This window comes from Taeniopygia guttata, chromosome 7 (assembly GCF_048771995.1).
Source record: "Taeniopygia guttata chromosome 7, bTaeGut7.mat, whole genome shotgun sequence".
In the NCBI taxonomy this organism is placed as follows: Eukaryota; Metazoa; Chordata; class Aves; order Passeriformes; family Estrildidae; genus Taeniopygia; species Taeniopygia guttata.
Window position 1 is genome coordinate 6,893,674 of NC_133032.1, and position 18,989 is coordinate 6,912,662.

The window sequence follows — 18,989 nt, forward strand, 5'->3', positions numbered from 1 at the left end:
ACAAAACAGTTAGATTGAGTTGGTTTCATTAAATCTTTTCTTAAAAATCTGACTGGAACATATCCACCTGGGCTTTTTGCCTACAAGATTCTTTTGGGAGAGGTAGATTCATGCTGGCCAGAAATAAGCCCCAGTCCACGCCTTCATGGCATCATCCCTGAAGTTTCATTGCCTGAATTAAACTACCTCTGCACCACGAGCTCCCCCTGTAAGCCTGACATCTCAGGGATGCCACAGGCAGCCTGGCAGGATTCCCCAAGCGAGACCCTTGAGGATGAACTGAGTGCCCACTGGTCTCATTTCTGGTGAGCCCTCAACGTGTGGCTGCCACTGTGTTCAGGCTGAGCTAGCTTGCTAGAGCTGAGCTCCAGCAGAGTTACCAGCACAGGTCAGGTACTTCCAGCCCCTGGGAGGGCCAGGGAGGACCAGTGCTCCCCAGAGGAGCACCACTGAGGGCCCCACAGAGCAGGGGCTGGGGGACAGCTCGGAGTGAGCTGCTGTCAGCTCAGGTGCAGGAGCCTGGGGCTGGCAGAGAGGCTGTGCACCAGGACATGGCCATCCAGAAGCACCAGAAGCCTCTTATAAAGCATGACCTCTGTTTTAAGAGCCAAACCATACCTGTGCCATTGGTGCAGCCTCAGCAACAATGAGCACAAAGGTATTCCCCACAGCCACGGTGAGCAGCCAGCCTGCCTGCAGCACCGACTTCATGCTGGCTGGAGACTGAAAAGAGGAGAAGGGCCTGATCAGTGGGAATCACACTGTGCCTTGGGGCCCTGCTTCACCCTCTGGAGTCCTGCCCAGTGTAGGTGTCACTGGGCTCAGCCTAGGAGGAGATGGTGGAATTTCCTCTGTGTGGAGTGGTTAATCTGTGGTTAATCTCAACATCTGCATACAAGGAGCTTTCAGAACATGGACAGGAGGACACATGAAGAAGGAGGAGATGCTGTTGTTGCAGAGCTGAGTCCGGGTCATCCCCAACCTGCATCATCTGAAACGGTACGATCAGGATGTCCAAGGAGCCACACAGCCCAGCAGCTTGGAGTCTGTGCCATGTGGCTGTATACACCTTTGGAAAAGAGACTGGATCTTGATGTTAAATTTCCTGCTGAGGACAAATTTTTCACATCCCATTACAGATCATCCCACTGCATTAATCATCCTCATTAATAAACATCTGCACCTTACTCCAGGGATAGATTTGAGCAGCTTCAGTAGCTGTTTGACCATGTAATGTCTCAGTCATTTCTTCTCATCAGCCTCCCCAGACAACAATCAAATCATCCCTTGCAGGTTCATTACCCCTTGCTCCTTTGTTACAACCTTGCATGTTTAGACCCCTTCAGTCTCTCAGTTTAAAGCAGGTGCTAAGCCCTCATGCCACCTTATAGTCCTTGAGATACCTTGCCTTTTTATCACTGAAAAATACATAGCACAAAATACTTCACTAGGGGAAAACCGTGATATAAAAATATTCAGAGTTTTCCTGTTAACTATCCAGTTCTGTTCTGTGTTCTCAGGTTTACCAGAAAAGGTTATTTCCAAGTATTACTGAGAACAGGTACCTTCACAATATGAATTAATTTAGCTTGAGGGCACCCAGCAAGCTGTGCTACAATCCCACTTTCAGCTGAATGATAGATAACATTGTTAGTGTCACATCAAAGGAAGTATGACAAGTCAATGACAGATGCAGAAATAAATCTTGAAGTCTAATTGTAAGGCCCTTATCTTTAAGTGGAGTACCTGAGAATAGGAGAAGGCCAGACCCGTAATGGAGAACATCACCTCCCCAGCAGATATCAATAAATATTGTGGTAACTGCCAGGCCATATGGACATTGTTGGCTTTGATGTCTTCTGACTTCCATATCTCAACAGCACCTCCAGAAATCTAGCAGGAAAATATAGGCACACTGATTAGTTGCTGAAAGATCAGATCTTTCTTAGTCTGGACAACAGCAGCAAATTTACCAAAAAACATAGTTTTAAGCGGAGGTTGAAAAAAAGCTCTGCCTTTGAAGCAAACTATGGTTCTCAACCCTGCCATTTCCAAGCCTGTTGGGAATAGGGTGACTCCAGCTGGACAGGGCAGAGAGAGCAGGATGGAAACATTCCAACACATTTAGCTACCACAAGAATTCCCTGAATTATTGCAAACAACAAGCTGTCTTCTGTAGGGGGGCTGGGAAAAGCCTGTGAGGTTCCAGGACAGAGCCTGTGACCTGCTGCTGTCCCCAGGGTCAAAAAAGGATGAGAGGGTAAGTGCTCATTGAATCTATGTGGTCACTGCTCCCATTTTATCAGCACTGTACAACTTCCCTATGATATCATTGATACCCAAACAAATTCAGGTCAGGAGTGCAAAAGTAGCAAAGACTGCTCCATATTAGATCTATTCAGATAGTTATGGTAGCTGTATTCCTAATTATTTTTGTTTCTTTTCCCAGGTGTAATTAATACTGCCTGTGATGCACAGAGGCTCAGAGGCTGAGAGATTTGACTAGAAGCCAGGAAAACACTAGACTGAAATGACTTCAGGCAGAAAGCCCTGTGTTTAAGGAGAGTACTTGGGAAAATACAAGGGATGTTTATGAGATGTTCTTAATCACCAATCATTGCCAGGGAAGCAAATCAAGAGATTGTATTTCAGCAGGCTAAAAGGGGTGAGAGGAGGGCTGTGCATTGCTCTTTAGCCCATAAAAAATTGTCACAAGCAGCATGTAATGCACACTGAGGAAGGCTGGGTAGAAGGCAGCATCCCCATGATTTAAGTTTCACAGTTCAACTACATTAGCAGACTAATATATTGTATTCCTGGTTTTTCTATATGGCACTCCTGGCAGAGGAGCAGGGCTCAGTACAAATCACTGCAATAATTAAGAGTGATCTTGGCCTCAAGCAAACTAATTCTCTACAGAAGGCAGAAACCACAGAGAGAGAGATGGCGAAACAGGGGATGAAAAATATTAAAGTACTAGTACAGGGTTCAGAAGGGCTTAGGCACAGAGCCACCCTGAGCAGCCAGGGCTATAGCAGGGACTTACGCAGATAGGACCACAAACTGGAATCCTTGGCACAGTGACATGGGACACATTTACATCAGCTGGCCCTATTACCAGAGGCTCTGGGGCAATTTTCTCAGTGTTATATTTTTAATGCAACTTCTCTATCTGGTTTCTCATCTGGTGAAAGAGGCTTGCAGCTATGGAAGAGAGGTCTGGCCAACATCACTTCAAGTGTGTGTGTTTTAGGTACATAGATCTCTGCACTCACAGATGGCAGCATCTGCTTGTTCCCTCCAGGGCTGTACATCCCACTCCAGCTACTGGAATGGGAAAAAAAAAAAATGCCAGGTGCTTCACGACTATATTTTTTCCCCAATGTTTTTGGACTCTGCAGACATGAACAGCTCTCATTAATTGTCCAATAGGGAGATGCTACTGCCAGGAAGTAGCTGACAACACTTTGCTCTGCTCATCACAACACAGCAGCCAAAGTCCCAGAGGGCAGCTTAGCAGTGTGTCCTGTCAGAGCCAGTTTGTCTGTGTGCCTTTGTGGTGGAAAGGTTAAAATGGGAACTAAGCTGATCACATTCATCTCCGTGGCTCCAGCCAGCTGGACCAGGGTTGAAGCAGTGTGTCTGAGAGGTTGGCAGGCAGGGAAAGGAATCCACCCACTCAGCAGTGCTCAGACCCCATCAGGGCTAGGCTGTTCAGAAAACCTTGCCTTGACTTTACACTAGGCTCCAAATTAGCTGTACAGACAGTGAGAGGACGAAACAGATGTACAACATCACCAACATCCTCCCTAGATTTTGTCCCTCTTCCCCCCGTGAATAATTTAGAAAATCTTGGAAGATCAGACTTTAGTTCAGTAAACTAAATGTGAGGATAGAGCAGATTGTTGATGCAATTTTTTGGGTGTGAGGCACCACCAGGTACAATATTTTAAAGACCACAAGCAGAGTCAGCTCTTGGCAGGTGGTAATAACACCTTGCAGTGCTCTGGGTCAATGTTAACTGCTCAAGAATGGCATGAGACCAGCACAAACCACAGATCACATGATTTTCTATGGAGGATTTCTATCAAGGAAAAGATTTTACTTCTTTTTAACCCATGCAATCTGGCATGATCACAGTGTAAGGTGGAACAAATACACACCCACCTTGCTTATGTAGATACCAAAACTTTTTACTATCTCTTTGATTACAGACAGCCTTCAGATGGCTACTGCCCAGGGATCAGAGTGGACAAAGCAAGCGACAGCCACCAACACAGGAACAAAAGCACTACCAGAGAGTAGAACAGGAGTGTGTTACCATCACAGGAACACTTACATTAGTTATCACAACGGTGTATGAGGCACCAAAGTCAAGCAGCCCCAGCTCCAGGGGGAACTCTCCTGTTTCAGTTATGCATTTTCCATTATTATATCTAGATAAAAGGATGAAGGACAGTATTTCCCAGTTAGTTCCATAAAGAACACAGAGCAGAGCTATCAAACGTGCCCCTGAAATGGAGCACAGAGGATGCAAGATGTAAAGATGAAGTAGCATTTATATCAGATAATCACTGGAGTTCTTGCTATCTTATCCTTCCAGAAACACTTAGACACTGACTGGAATTTACCTAATGACCCAGGTCATTGCTAACATTTTTTAATGGTTTCTGCTTTTTCTTAGCGCTGATATAATTTTTCTGCCCTTAGGTCAATTTTCCTCCCAGATTTTGCTGCATTTCTTAAGGAAATGTAGGCCAGACAAGTAGTCAACAGGAAATCACAGATGTGGATCCAGAAGCAACTTTGCTTCCTTTCAATAGAGCAAATTAGCCTTCATATTTGTTCTTCTGATTTTGGATGTGTGAGATGGCACAGAGGCTCAGCAGCATTGCCACAATGGCTGTGTCCTACTAAATTGCAGCAATAAATATTTTGGATGGAGCTGATGCAGAGAAAAGCCATGAAGCTTGTTTTGAAACATTGGAAATGCTAGAAATACCCTACAAGAGCCAACTCCAGTGCTGCCAAACCATGGCCATATGGAGCCCCTGTCTAACAAGCCCGGTCTGCAAAGCCATGTAATGCTATTTGATGTTACCAGCCCACATACTAACACTTGGTAGCATGGAATATGAAGTGGCCTTTCCCTGAGAGCACCCCAACACCAGGAGTGTGGGCCTGAGAGAGTAACAAAATAAAGCAGGCACTAAATGGCAAAGGACACTTTGGCCATTCCTGTGCCAGTGGAGTAAGGTGGGACATGGTAATCTCTTCCCTCCAGGCCCCCACATAATGTGAATAAAAACTTCTGCACACACATGAGTGGCCTGGAGCACCTGCTCTACACTGAGTTGATAATTCTGCTTTTTACAAACATCTGCCCCCCACAACCACATGCCAAGACAAGAGCAATGCAGGTTTTGCTCTTAGACTAAGAAAAGTGTCTTTGTACCCAAGGAAATGCCTCAGCAAGGACCTTCAGCTCAGGAAGAGAGACTTACATGTCCCTCTCCAGCAGTGAGTACTCAGAAGCACTGTAGTTTTTCTGAACAGCAATGAACCTGTTGCTATCAACGGTGAGGTTGACATCTTGGCTCAAACCATTAATGAATCTGCAAAGAAACCATATTTTATTGACCCATCACACAAGGCAGAAAAAGCATAATTGCAGACACTTTAGCAGTTTGCATACTCTCTCAAAGCATTCTGTAATTCCATAAGTTTATGAGAGTCTCTTCTGTAAGTTACTAAAATATTTGTCTGATTCATTGCCTAGTTTTTCAATACAAGATTATTTTCCCTGTTGCATAATTTTACCCTCTTACTCTCTTTTCTATGAAAAGTGACCCTCACTTTTTGTGGTCTAGAACCTCCTGGCAATCCAATCTCATAGACCAACAAAGATTGCAGCAAATTCTGAGAAGGCCATAAAGATGATCCGAGGGCTGGGGCACCTCTCCTGTGAAGACAGGGTGAGAGAGTTGGAGCTGTTCAGCCTGGAGAAGAGAAAGCTCCAGGGAGACTGAAGAGCACCTTCCAGCATCTGAAGAGGTCCTACACGAGAGCTGGAGAGGGACTTCTTAAAAGGGTATGGACTTATAGGACAAGGGGGAATGCCTTTAAACTGAAAGAGGGTAGGGTTAAATCATGTTAGATCTTAGAAAGAATCTCTTCATTATGAAGGTGGTGAGGCACTGGAATATGTTGCCCAACAAAGTTGTCCATGCCTCATCCCTGAAAATGTTCAAGGCCAGGTTGGATCGGGCTTTGAGCATCCTGGTCTAGTGGGAGGTGTCCCTGTCTATGGCAGGGGTGTTGGTACAAGGTGATCTCAAGGTCCCTTCCAACCCAGACCATACCCTTGTACCATACCCAGGATTCCAGACAGACTTTCAAGAGGATTTGAGCAAGGTGAAATTAGAAAAAACCTATAACAACAAAATGAACACACCACAAAATAAAAACAAAAAAACCAACCAAACAAATAAAACCTTAAAAACAATGTTCAACTCCTTTATCTGAAAGTCTGTATAGACAAAGTAGGAGAGCAGTATCTCTTCATAGCCCTGTACTTGTGAAGGTTTCTACTGACTAAACACCTTGAAGACTTGATTTAGTCAGAATTTTTCAAATATTTTCTTGTGGAGAATTTTGAAAAAAAAATCCCCAGACTTTCCATTTAAGAATTTGTAAAGAAGTTTCACTAGGAAGAAACTAAAAATTTACTTTTGTTAAGCACTTAACTAACTTCAGGGATTTCACCCCCATTTAAAGAACTAAAAACCAAAATATCTTAAAACATAGGCCAAATGAAAAGTGTTTCATTTTACTACGAATTGCCAGAGGGAAAGTGTCTTTTGTCTATGAAAAAACACCAAACAAACTGCTCCCATATAAGTTTTAGTTTTGATGAAGATATCTTATTGTGCTAGAAAACTCCTTGCCACTGGTAGAAACTCTTTGCCAGCATGGTGCACCTGCTCTTCAGGATGCACAACTTCAGAGTTTCCTGCGGTAGGCTGACACTCTGTCCCCTCACACAGCCATTTTTTGGGGGTGGAGTGTTTGGATTTTTTTGGGTGGGGTGTTGTTTGTTTGTTTTTGTTTTGGTGGTTTGTTTTGTTTTGTTTTTTGGGGGTTTTTTTTTGCAAGTTTGTGTCTTCTGCACCTCAGCAGCCAGCACAAACCAGAACGGGAGTGTTTATGGACTAAATGGAGTAGTTCAAATTAGGAAGAGTGGACTAAGCAGAGCCCAATGCCCAGCTGAATTATTTATGAGGATATAAAATTGTTGCTGTATCCAATTTAGCAGACACTTGTGCATGAGTTTGGGTGAACGTTATGGGTTGGCCAATTTGCAAAGGACATAGCAACAGCTCCTATCCAAATTGCTGCCTCCCTTTCATCAGTGAGATGAATCTGCCACTTTTCCAAGGAAGGAACTCTTTTATGTTGCCATCACAGCCCAGACTATCCCTAGGCAGTGAGCAGCAATAGTTCTCAGCTCTGCATGGCATGTGTGGGAGGTGACACTCTGTCAAGCCTCCACAGCTGACACCCAAGTCTTGCATGAGAAGTGTGGACTAGATTCCAACCCAGGAACATCTGGGCCATGTTACATACAGATGCATTAGACAAAAGCACTTTCCCTCACCCAACCACCGCCAAATCCTCAAAAAAACGCTATTCCTACCTAACAGCTGCCAAACCATTTTCTGGCTTTGCTTCCAAGTCTGTAATCTAAAGAGAGGAAGAAAAAAAAACCATCAAACATATTTAATAATGCTGCCTTACAATGTGTGGCAGACAACAGTGGTGTCTGCAGAGTTATACATGGGCTGCAAAGCCTGTGGAAATCGACTGGACTCTCACATAAGCTTTACATCAGGCCACAGCTGGGGAGCCCTGGTACTATGAAGCCAATGGCAAAATTTCATCTCCTCCAAGGGCTTAAATTGAGATTATACCTTTTCTCCTCATCTCTTCTGTAACAAAGGCTACTGAGTTTCAGCCAGTCACCCTTCTACTGAGGCATGTAACACTCTCCAAAAAAAGTATTTTTCTTGATATTGAGATAGCAAGAGAGCATTATCCACATTAGCATCTTCTAGTGACTAGTTACAATTAAACTTGAGTGCCTTACTCCTACATAATCTACAAATGCCTAACTTTCAGACCCTGATTCTTATCATATTCATAGACTTCACAGAAGTCTAAAACTGAGAGGAACTGCTAGGTTACTATCCTGTTGATCATGCATCACTCATGCTTTCCCTGATCCTCAATACTCAAGAGATTAAACTGTTGTAACGTGCAGGCAGAGAGCAGGAGAAACCAAGATGCTTGTTTGTGCTCACAAACAGATCTCTGCAATGACCATCTTGATGGGCACACTGGGGAGTGAGAGTCTCTCCTGGAGACCACAACTAGAACAGCAGCTAGATAGATAATCAACATTCATTTGGAGAAACCTGTTTGGTGTACAATGCTGAAAAAACACAATTAAGACACAGCCCTGCCCTGGAGGTTGTATGTCACAAAAAAAAAGAACACAAAGCAAAGCTCTTGGCTGGTAGAAATCCAGACATGTGCCATGTGCACTGAAGATGGCAGGGCAATTTCAATTTGCACTGCCCACAGATGGAACCCAGGCAAGCCAAAAGGGACCTTAGAAACTGGCTCTCTCTCAAAATTTTCTGGCCCTTTCTCCACACTTTTTTTCCTGAAGCAAAACCCTGAGTTTCTGAGACCAAAGATCCAGAATTTCAGTATATCTATTAATGTCTATTGTACTTCAGAGTAATATGCTATCCACAAATAACATATGCCCTAAATAATAAATAGCCACAGTGAATAATAAATGTCAGAGTAATAAATAATAAATGGCAACATCATTTTTTTTCCATGGGAGACACACGGGGATGAATACTCTAGTTCGCTGCAGACAGACCAGCCAAATTATTACTCGTTTTCACTGATGATCCCCAGAGCTCTCAAATTCATTTCCTGCCTACTCAACAGCCCACAAAGGAGAATAAACCAATTTCAGATATGATCCTTCCAGGAAAGCACTCCCACCTGAGTGAGTGGGCCAAACCCAGAAGTGAGGGAGGTAACTCGAGGGTGAGCCCTGCAGCACAGCAGTGATGCTGGCACTGCTTTTCTTGCATTGTAATGCTGGAAAAGTACCATTTACCATGCTGTCTTCCACATCTCCCTTATCTAGAGCTGTGAATGACAGGTCAATAGCATTACCCAACAGCACAGATGTTTCCCAGCACATGAGAGCCTGCCTGTGCCAGGGTGGGCATTAATTTAAGCATAGTCTAGACAGCTGGGGCAGCATAGATGTACAGGAGCTCTGAGATTGCTATGCTCCAAGCCTGTTGCAGGCTTTGGCTTCTTAAGGACTGTATGAAAATCACAAGTATGCATTTCTTAAGGAAACAGCACACAGCTTTCAGGGTCACAGGGGAAACTTAACTTCATGTGATACTGAGCTCCAGACTCCAAACCATAAAGTTTGATCATCAGCAACGAACCTGGATGCTATGACAAAACAAATTCTTAAAATTAATTTCAAAAAAGTTATATGATTTCTACTATGCAATATTGAATGCTTGGTGTGGCTACCCTGCAAGGTAAAAGGCTGAGGAACTGCAAAGACAATGAGTATTTTAGCATGAGGACAGATTCTGATGGCATTTACACACCTGCCACAATGTACAATTACACCATGAATTTCAAGAGAGCTTCTCAGGATACAGCTACACATAAAAGATATTAGGATCTGCCCTACACATCCCATATGCCCCTCTCTGATTGTTGCAGAAATACACAAAAGTCCAAACACAGCCAGCTCTGCTGCAGAGCCTAAAATGAGCTTAATTATTTATTCTGTTCAGCAAAACAAATGGGCCTTCTGTGCTTTTTCACTAAACACTTGCAATAACTAATACCAGAATCATTCCTCTGATGCTTTAATTCCACGGCCAGCCCTAGAGCCTCTTTAACATCTTTGCTTTATAGAGGCATCTTTGGGGGAAAACCTCTGGCTGTTTCCCCAGCTTTCTCCAGCTCTGCTGCCTAGCAGGCATGACTCTGCTCTCCCACTGCAGCACTCAGTGGATAAAGTGTGCCCAGAAACTCTCAGATGCCACAACGTCTCTATTAATCAACCAGCAGAAATGTGTACAGATCCAGTGCCTCTAGCTAAGAAATGAGGTTTAGAGCATCTGAGAGCAATCAGACAGACATTGCAACTGAGCAAATGAATTAATGAGCCTATTACCCCATTGTAGCACCACAGCATTGAATTAATACTGTATTTACACTTCACTCCCACACTCACTAAGTGGCTTGACAGGCTTCCTTCTGCCGCAAAAACAATTAAGCTGTATACTGATTTTTCCTTCACAGTGTAGTTAAAAGCAAGAGTCAATCCTTGATGTTGCAGGGTGAAGTGAAGGCTCTGTTGCTCTCCATTCAATATTAATTTTGAGTACTCAGCTGGGTTCTGCAGAAGAAAATAAAGTTGGTTACACTTTCTTCAGATAAGAAAGGATTTGTATTTTCCTACCAGGTGTAACACTATCCCCTCTTTAAGGGAGACTGTAATCCTGTTATCCTTTATTCCTAATTACAGGTGAATGTAAAGTGCATCCTTTGCCAGGGAAATTCTTCTCCAAATGTTCAATTTCTGTTTCATATAACAGAGATATTATGCTTCATTTGTAAAGCTATTCCCATGCACTTCTAAGGCAATGGAGCAGAACAAGCTTTTGCATCTGTGGGCTTTATTAGAAAATGCCTGAAAAAAAACTCCATCCTTTCTTCAATGACATGCAAGTCAGGCCTTTCAGTCCCAGATATATGCTTACCTGAAAAGACTCCACAGGCTGCTGAAATAGGTCCTTGTCTTGGATTGTCACTTGAACAGGGTTCTTGGCCAAATTCAGGACCCGAATTAAACTTTCTTTTGGGACAAGTCGAGGCATATCAGTTTCCTAATTAAAGTAAAAGGCTTTAAGTGCCATCTGTATGCTTTATTAGCACTTTAATATCTCTTCATTTTTAGCCATAATAGTCTTCCTCTCTGTAATGACACTTTTCCATTCCTTACTCTACAGAAGTTGCACTCAGAGAAAACTGAACATAAATCATTTTTAGGGAGGTTCCCTCATAGTAGCTCAATGGCCAACCCATCATTCCTCCCAAAAATTGCTCTTCACACCACTAAGTGCACAGACTACACACCTACTGAGGAGGTAGAACAATGTCACAGCTTTCATTATACAGCTCCCTTGTGCCTGGATTTAACCAACTGCCACATCAGAATGGAAAATTTTGTGCTTAGCTTTCAAAAGCAGTGACCAGAATAATTATTTCCCACTGCAGTCAGTGACTAGGGAAAGAATCAGACCAGAAGTTAAGTAGTTACGAAAATCCCAGTCCAGCTTTATGTCTGTAATCGGTGCTTTTACATTACTGGACACCTTGCTATCTCTACAGCTGACTTTATAGATATTATTCCTTGTTTTCTGAGAGAGGTAAGCTGATGCCTCCAGCACTGAGGTATCTCCTTCTGTCAGGAATCACTTCCTAGAAACAGTACATCAATCAGTGTCAGCCTTGTACTACCTGCAGAGCTAATTTTTTTTTTTTAACTTCTATTTTTTTTTTCTCATTTTATTTTCAAGTAGCTGCCAGCAATACTGCAGAACTATTTATTTTTCTTCTATCTTATCTGATAATTTGGGTATTGCAGGCAGGGCATTTTGAACCTAACTGGGTGGGGAGACACACTGCCAAAGAAGTCAGAATGAGCTGATTTCCCTGTATCCATATGCTGCTCTGGACCAACAGGCCTGCTAATATTATCCAGCACATTCCATTATTGTAGCTTTTCAATTCTGCTACCCATAGCCAAGTGAAGGTGGACCATCTTATCCTTCTCTTTCTTAGATATTAAAATGGCCTTTAGAGTAAAATTTTCATGCACAAGCAGGGGGGAGACTCTAACTCCCAGAGGAGGAGCCTCTGCCCAGAGGAGTCACCCACAGCCAGAGAAAACTTTGGTGTTTGGCCAGAGATTCTAGTGGTGGAAATGAGAGCATTTCTTTGCTCACAGAAAGAGATCAGAAAAAAGACCTGAACCCACACAGTCTCTTTTCAGTGGGAGGCTCATTAGGGGATTCACCTGAGGAACCAGCAGATGTTAATCCAGGGCTGTGAGCCAGCCACTCTAACAGAATGTTTGAAGTATACATAGAAGCTTTAAAAATTAATCCTATAGTAACTTTTGTGAGACAAAGGTCAGCCAAAGTCTACACAATGCTGGTCATGAGCCAGAAACAAACAGTACAAATCTGCAGGAGCTAACACGGAATTTATAAGAGATGTGCTGCCATCCTCTCTGGGGATGCCTGGCAGGCCCTGATGCCTGTGTCAGCAATCACTTGCCTCCCCAGAGAAACAATGTGACTTGTAAAAAAGCCACCGCGTCACAAAGCAGGAAAGTAATTAAATTTTAAAATTTTAAAACAATTAAAAAAAAAGAAAAAAAAAACAAACCTGAAACCACCATACACACATAAAAGACCCCAAACAGAAAAGTATAGGCAAGCTACAGCAAGAAATAGGAGAGAGAACAGACTACCTTTTGGAAATTAATCACTAGCATTAACTAGATGTCTGTCAAGCACTTTGACGATGGAAATCTAGAATATAGACCAATACAGATGACCAGCACAGCAAAACTGCAAAGACTAGAAAGAAAGACATAGGGACAAAGAGAGGGAAAAGTAGATAAGGTAAGAATTATCATCAGCAACTGGATCAGTATGCTCAATTGTAAAGAAAACATTACAAATTTTGACCAAGGAGCACAATGGCTTAAAGGATTATCTACCAGACATCACTAATAACATCCCATGGAAAGAAAGTATTTCTGAGGAATGCCTTGTGTTTTACTTACATTTATTTTGACTTCTATAACAGCTGCAAGTCCAAATGCCAGCCCTGCAAGGATCATACCTGTTGCCATTTTCCTAATAGGTCTATGGAACAAATGAAAGAGGTGCCATTAAGGGAAAAAAAGTAATTTAAACTATAGAATACCATTCCTTAGAGCCAAAGATGTGCCAAAACCATGTAATAAACTGTCCAACAGGTGGCACTCAGGATGACAGGTTATTTAAATTGCCAATCTCTTAACTTAAAACTATTTTATTATTCTGCATGAGGCCAGTCCTGAGGCCAATTAAAATTGATATGCCGTGAAAAGAAGTTCTTTCCTTGCAAGTTTCGTATTATCTTTTTCGCAGCTCTTCTAGTGGGAATAGCTCATGACATTAAGTTAATCCATGATGTTGGAAGGAGCAACAGAAAGATGTAACTTCAAGTCCCTTTTGGGAAGGCAAAAGAAAAGTAACATTCTATTTAGCAGTGGGAATGAGGAATAGAAGAATGTGTAGTTTATGTGTTGTAAATGTGTAGTCATCAATGTTTTTGACCATCTGGGGCATCATTCTGGGTTATTTCTCATGCCAATACATTTACATTTCTAGAAAATAAAGAGCTTTCTTCTAAACTAGAAGGCAAAGTTAGTGCAACTTTACCCGAATTATGTGAGAAAATCTGATATAAATCAGAATAATACATATCCAGAACAGCAGATTCAAACTGAGTATTGAGTTGTTGAGATTTTAGACAAATATGTTTCTAGATTCAGTGATCTCAACTCTTAGTAATGCTCTTTAGTCCTGGCATTCACTCTTGGTTGGTGCTTGAGTTTATGCTGCTGGGTGAATTACTCTGTGAGCTGGTCATCAGGCAGGAAGTTTTCCACCAAGTCAAGGCACAGTTCAGGCCATGGGCTCACAATGGTATCAGGGAGAAGCACAGCCTCTGATGTATATCCTCCAAAAGGGGCACCATTGCAGCCTGGACGATATTTTTGATATGTCTTCAGGTTCCAGCAATTCAGCACAGTGGGAAAGGACCAGCAGGGTAAAGGGAAAGGCTTCTGAGGCACCTGCCACCCCCATCTTATGTGGTTTTGTCTGGCCAGCATTTTAGTTTGGATTAGGAACATGCTTTTTAAGCCAATCACCCCACTCATTACCCTTTCCCATGCTATGGCTCACACGCAGAAGTGGTGCTGAGGCATAGAAACTTGTCTCCTTTCAGTTGAAATTCTACTGACAAAGGCACTCCAAGAGTGCACATAATGTACTTCCACTGCTACAGGGCATCAGTCCACAAAGGCAGCATACAGATACTCTGAAGTTAATTCACACAAATTGCATAAAGTGGGTCTCATAAACAACCTGAGGTCTGTTCCTATTACACTGCACTTTTTGCTAACATAGACTAAGGATAAAATGCTTGGCTCATATGGAAATCTCCTTATGCACTCACTGGTTCAGATTCTAGCCAGCATGGGACCATGAATTTGGTCCCACAGAGACTTTTCAGAAAGGGAATTATTTAGGCATGACCTGGGAAACAAGGTGGAAAACATGTTGATCAAATTCAAAGTGAGACTACTCTCTCTACTTTTAGAAAAATCTGTACAGAGCAAAATTCAACATCACTGAGTTTTACCCTCTGGCATTTCCATGAGGAAATGAGTTGCCTCCTTCTGTGGAAGAGGATGATGCTGCCTCTTGGGACTGAAGCGTACTCAAGTACTGGGAAAGGTGAATGGAAATTTGTGTTTCTCTTCCTTAAAAACTATTCTGTACATTTACAGCAAAAGAAAAAGCACAGATGCATCTGCATTGTCCCCAAGTACTTACGTGAAATTCAATTTGCACATGTTTATCAGGGGGTAGAGCCCAAGGTCAAAAATTGGGATGAAGACAAGAATAAGAAGTGGATTTAAGAACTGCAATACAAAAGAATGGGAGTTCAGTGGCTAGAAAGCAACTTTTAGTAATTAAACCCATAAAGCTCTGTCCTCCAGAAATAATTCCATTACAGAAGGGACATGGACAAACACTTAAAACCTCCTTTTAAAATATAATCACAGTTTACACTTAACAGCTTCTGCTATTTAGTTTTCACAGGCATGAATATATTTTGTTCATATCCTCCCATCCAAGAGGCAAGCAAGCATCACTGGCCCAGTTTCCCTGGAGAGAGAACTGAAACATGACGTTTTTAAAGAGTACAAACCCCACTGACAATAGAGACAGGTGACCCTTGGTGCTGTGGTGGGACCTTACAACAAATCAGCAACAATGGAAACATCTTGGGACTTCAGCAAAATCCCAGAGGAACAGGCACTATTCTGTGAGATTGGCAATTTCTCACACTTCAACACAACCGAGTAATCCCCCAGGAACAAAATTTCTCCTGATAGGGGCACAGCTTGTCTGCCAGCCAGAAGTGGCAAAGCAAGAAAATAGAGAGCAATGAAGAACAAGCAGGGAGAAATGTAGTTTCAGTTCCAAAGGAAGATTTCAGGGAACAGAGCAGCTTTGAATTTCTCCAGAGCTAGTCACCATAAGAACTGTAATCAACTCTGACAACATAGCACCATCTTGCTTTCATGTTTTCATCTACCCTGCAGAAAGGCAGGAACCAAACATATTTCAAGAACCATGTTCATCCCAGGACAGGAGCCTGTTAAAAGGAGATACAGGTTATATTCTCCACATGCCAGCGCTGGTTCAAGAACTATTATGGTGGCATTTTATCCCACACCTCGGCACTGTTCTGCAGGACTCAACTTCTGCATTAGGACATGCTCGGGGTCTTCTGAAGCCCAAGCTTGCAAAACAGCCTGTGAACAATAACGCAGAGGCCACACCACAGCAACCAGCAGGAGCACTGCTATTACCTTGAAAAGGAGCAGAGAATGGCCACTGGTCCCATGAGAAAAATATAAATGAGAGAAAAGAAGAAGATACATTCTAAGGGTTATTTCCTACCCTGTAATATATTTTACCTGCATTTGGTCAGGCTGAAGGACATATATTCCCTGAAATAAAAAGATATTCCAAGTGATTCATAAGCACTATAGAATATCAGTGCATATGGTAAATAAGTAATCAGTCCCAGAGAGGCCTTTGCAGTCAAGGTGGTTTCCTCAAATGCTTTATGTTGGCTTTAGCAGCTGATATTGTGCTCTTGACACTTTTTGTCTAAGGACACTGTTTAATAAGATCATTTTGCAGAAGGAAGCTGCACTCAATCCTTGATATTTGGCAGCTGTGACCCAGCTCCTGACAGGTACTGAGGCTCATCTTTCAGGCTGGCTGAGCCATGAACCAGCTGAGTGGAGAAAGATGAGGGTGTTAGTGTCCAAGCTAGGAGGCAGGCTTAGAGCTTCTTCCCTCCCCACTATCAATGATGTGAAAAGCCCCAATCCTATAAGTAAGCGTTCTCAAGCTTCAGGACCCTGTGAGCTCTGTTGGCATTTCTCCCAAGTTCCCAAAAGGATAATAAAAGACCATCCTTGAGCCCGTGGGCTGCACAAACACCTCTTTCTTCTCCCTATCTGCATCTACCAGGCTTTGGATAAATGCAGCTTTTTGGTTTGAGCCAAGAGTCCTCAAGGCTATAAGAGGTGCCTCATACTTGCATCACTATCCCAGCTCACACAAATGGGCAAGGTCAACAGGGATGGATGGATGGATGGGACCCCGGACTCCAAAAGGAACCTTGGACCTGTCTCCAGGGAGCGACTGGTGGTTTTCTGAACCCCATTAAATGCTTTTCATTTGAAATTAAGATGAAAATGGGGAGAGGAGGGGGTTTGGTGGGAGGGCAGGGAGGAAGGGTGCAGAAGGGAAGAAATTAGGAAGGAAATAAAGTATTTCCAATAAAATGCTGGGGCTGTGGGGGGGAAGTTGGGGGTCTCCTGTCTGCCAGATCTGTCCTGAGCTGAGTCTAGACTGGCTGCCTGTCTCTGCCCAGAGCTGCCTCCTGGGAGAGTGGAAAAACACCAGGCAAATACCCCCTCCTGCTACTCTTCACACACTATAGAGATGTGCCATAAGGAAATGAGCCTTCAAATACTTCATCTGACATTAAATCATTCCCTGTTTGACTCCAGACTTCCTAGCTGAGCCCTTGTCCACTGAACAGAAAGTCAGAGAGTATTATGAACATGAACTCCAGCAAGCCTAAAGGTGGCATCACTCCGATGTTGCAGTTAATTTTCACCTTCGTGAGGTGGGGCAGCTCATGAGGGAAGAGCAGAGGAGACTGAAACAAAAGCCAAGGAGCTATCTAAGTTGGTGTGACAAAATAAAAGCCTTGACTCTATCTTGCCACACCTGGGAGAGTCCAGTAGTGACACCTGGTGACACTTAGCTCTCCCGCTAATGGATCACTAAGTGCATGTGGGCGAAACACCAGAAAACAAATGTTTTAGATATACATCACATAGACTTCATGGACTTTGTTCTGTCTTCCTGAGGTGGATAAATATTACCCAAGGTGTAGTCTTTTTCATGCCTCATTTGAACTAATTAAGCCTAATGATTATTACATATTGAGAGCCCAATTTTTAACAGGAGTGACATAGAAGGTCTCAAATCTGTGGCTTTAAGACAATTATAAACTGGAAAATGGACATGTACAATCCTAGATTTTGATGTGAGCATCTGCAGGCAAGATCTAGATGGCAAGATCTAGACATATATGTCTGAAAAACAGCCCAGTGTGGGGACACCTTCGGGCAGATAACTGATCTACGTTTATCTGCTACTGTAGCCTGCATCATTTGCCATTCACACCTTTGAAGAACTTTATGAACATAGCTAATTAATCCCTATCATATTTTTATCCTATACACAAGATTCCTGCTGGTTTTAAGAGACTCCATTAATGTATCACCAAGTGATTCAGTGCAGAAATGTACAACAGCTCTAGTCACATCTTAAAAGGGTTGAGTGACTTGTATGTCTTCCATGGGGGCAGCAGGCTGAAAATCCTACCTGCCCTAGGTCATAGGGCCACTGGCTGCCAGCAGGTCAGCACCCCTGACCTTGCAGGCTGCTGATGGCTCCCCAGCCCTCACTTCTAGCTGAGATGAGCTGTGATGGACTGAACGTGGCTGCATGAACAGAGCCTCTGGCTTCTAATCACCAAAAGTGAGACTCACCCAGATTCACCAAGCAGACGCTCTTAGTACTGCAAGACTCCGGTTAATAAGCAAGAGCAGGGATGTTACTACTAGTCTTACCAGCCCTGATGACATTAAGTACTTACAAAATCAGCATTCATTTTTGTGGCTTGCAAAGTCCACCTGGATCCCTAAACAGAAAAGAAGACAGCGGTGAAACCTTCAATATGTTCTATGGGGCTAGAAAACATGGGGACAGAGAAGATGACAGTGATGGAGGTCTTATTTCCCCATCTATTCCTTCCCTTCCCTGTAATACCTGTCATTAGGCAGGGCACATTCTCTCCTTTCATTCTCCTGTGCCAGACACCTGGCAGGACTCTGAAGGGCTGACCAGCAGGGATGGTGGAAGGCCCTGGACACTTGGTAGGAGTGTGGCCCACTGTGTCCCAGGATGCTTTGGCATAACCCCAAAAGAACAGAGGTGCCAGCCAAGGCTGGCAGGCAGAGCTGTACCCACAGTACTGTACCTGCTGATCAAACAGGGCCCAGAACATTGGCAGTGGTATGAAGAGGAAGAGAACACGAGTCACCATCTTAACCTCCCCAATCAGCTGTTTCTAAAAGGGAACAGGCAAAAAGGTAAGTAGGGATGTAAAGCCAACAGGTGATTCAAGCCACAAAGCGTAAGTCCTATTTCTTTCTGCATGGCAATTCTTCATTGCACTTCCTTGTGATATTGGATATGTTTGCATTTCTACATTTCAGTGCAGCACCTAAACTGTCCATTAAGGGTCAGGAGAGTACAGATGTGGGAAGGGAAAGGAAAATGCATGTGAGAAATGGTGTGGCCACACCAGTCTTACTGTCTCCCCTGTCTGTCTGCCCATTTCCCCCTTCCCACTCC

At 43.2% G+C, this 18,989-nt stretch overlaps 1 protein-coding gene across 11 annotated transcripts in view; it reads right to left on the bottom strand.

Annotated features, from left to right (window-relative positions):
- Nucleotides 1-18,989, bottom strand: part of SLC15A2 (solute carrier family 15 member 2) — a 71,532-nt gene that overhangs the window by 11,523 nt on the left and 41,020 nt on the right. For 6 of the 11 annotated variants that reach the window (XM_072932010.1, XM_041717627.2, XM_072932006.1 and 3 more), the window contains 12 exons: nt 18,613-18,702; nt 18,229-18,273; nt 15,959-15,991; nt 14,805-14,893; nt 12,980-13,061; nt 10,884-11,009; nt 10,355-10,519; nt 7,697-7,743; nt 5,505-5,615; nt 4,340-4,436; nt 1,747-1,893; nt 619-723 (listed from right to left, as the gene is read on the bottom strand). In XM_072932010.1, coding sequence (XP_072788111.1) covers nt 619-723; nt 1,747-1,893; nt 4,340-4,436; nt 5,505-5,615; nt 7,697-7,743; nt 10,355-10,519; nt 10,884-11,009; nt 12,980-13,061; nt 14,805-14,893; nt 15,959-15,991; nt 18,229-18,273; nt 18,613-18,702 — 1,137 coding nt within the window. The other 5 variants (XM_072932011.1, XM_072932008.1, XM_030277161.4 and 2 more) reach the window with 5 other exon arrangements.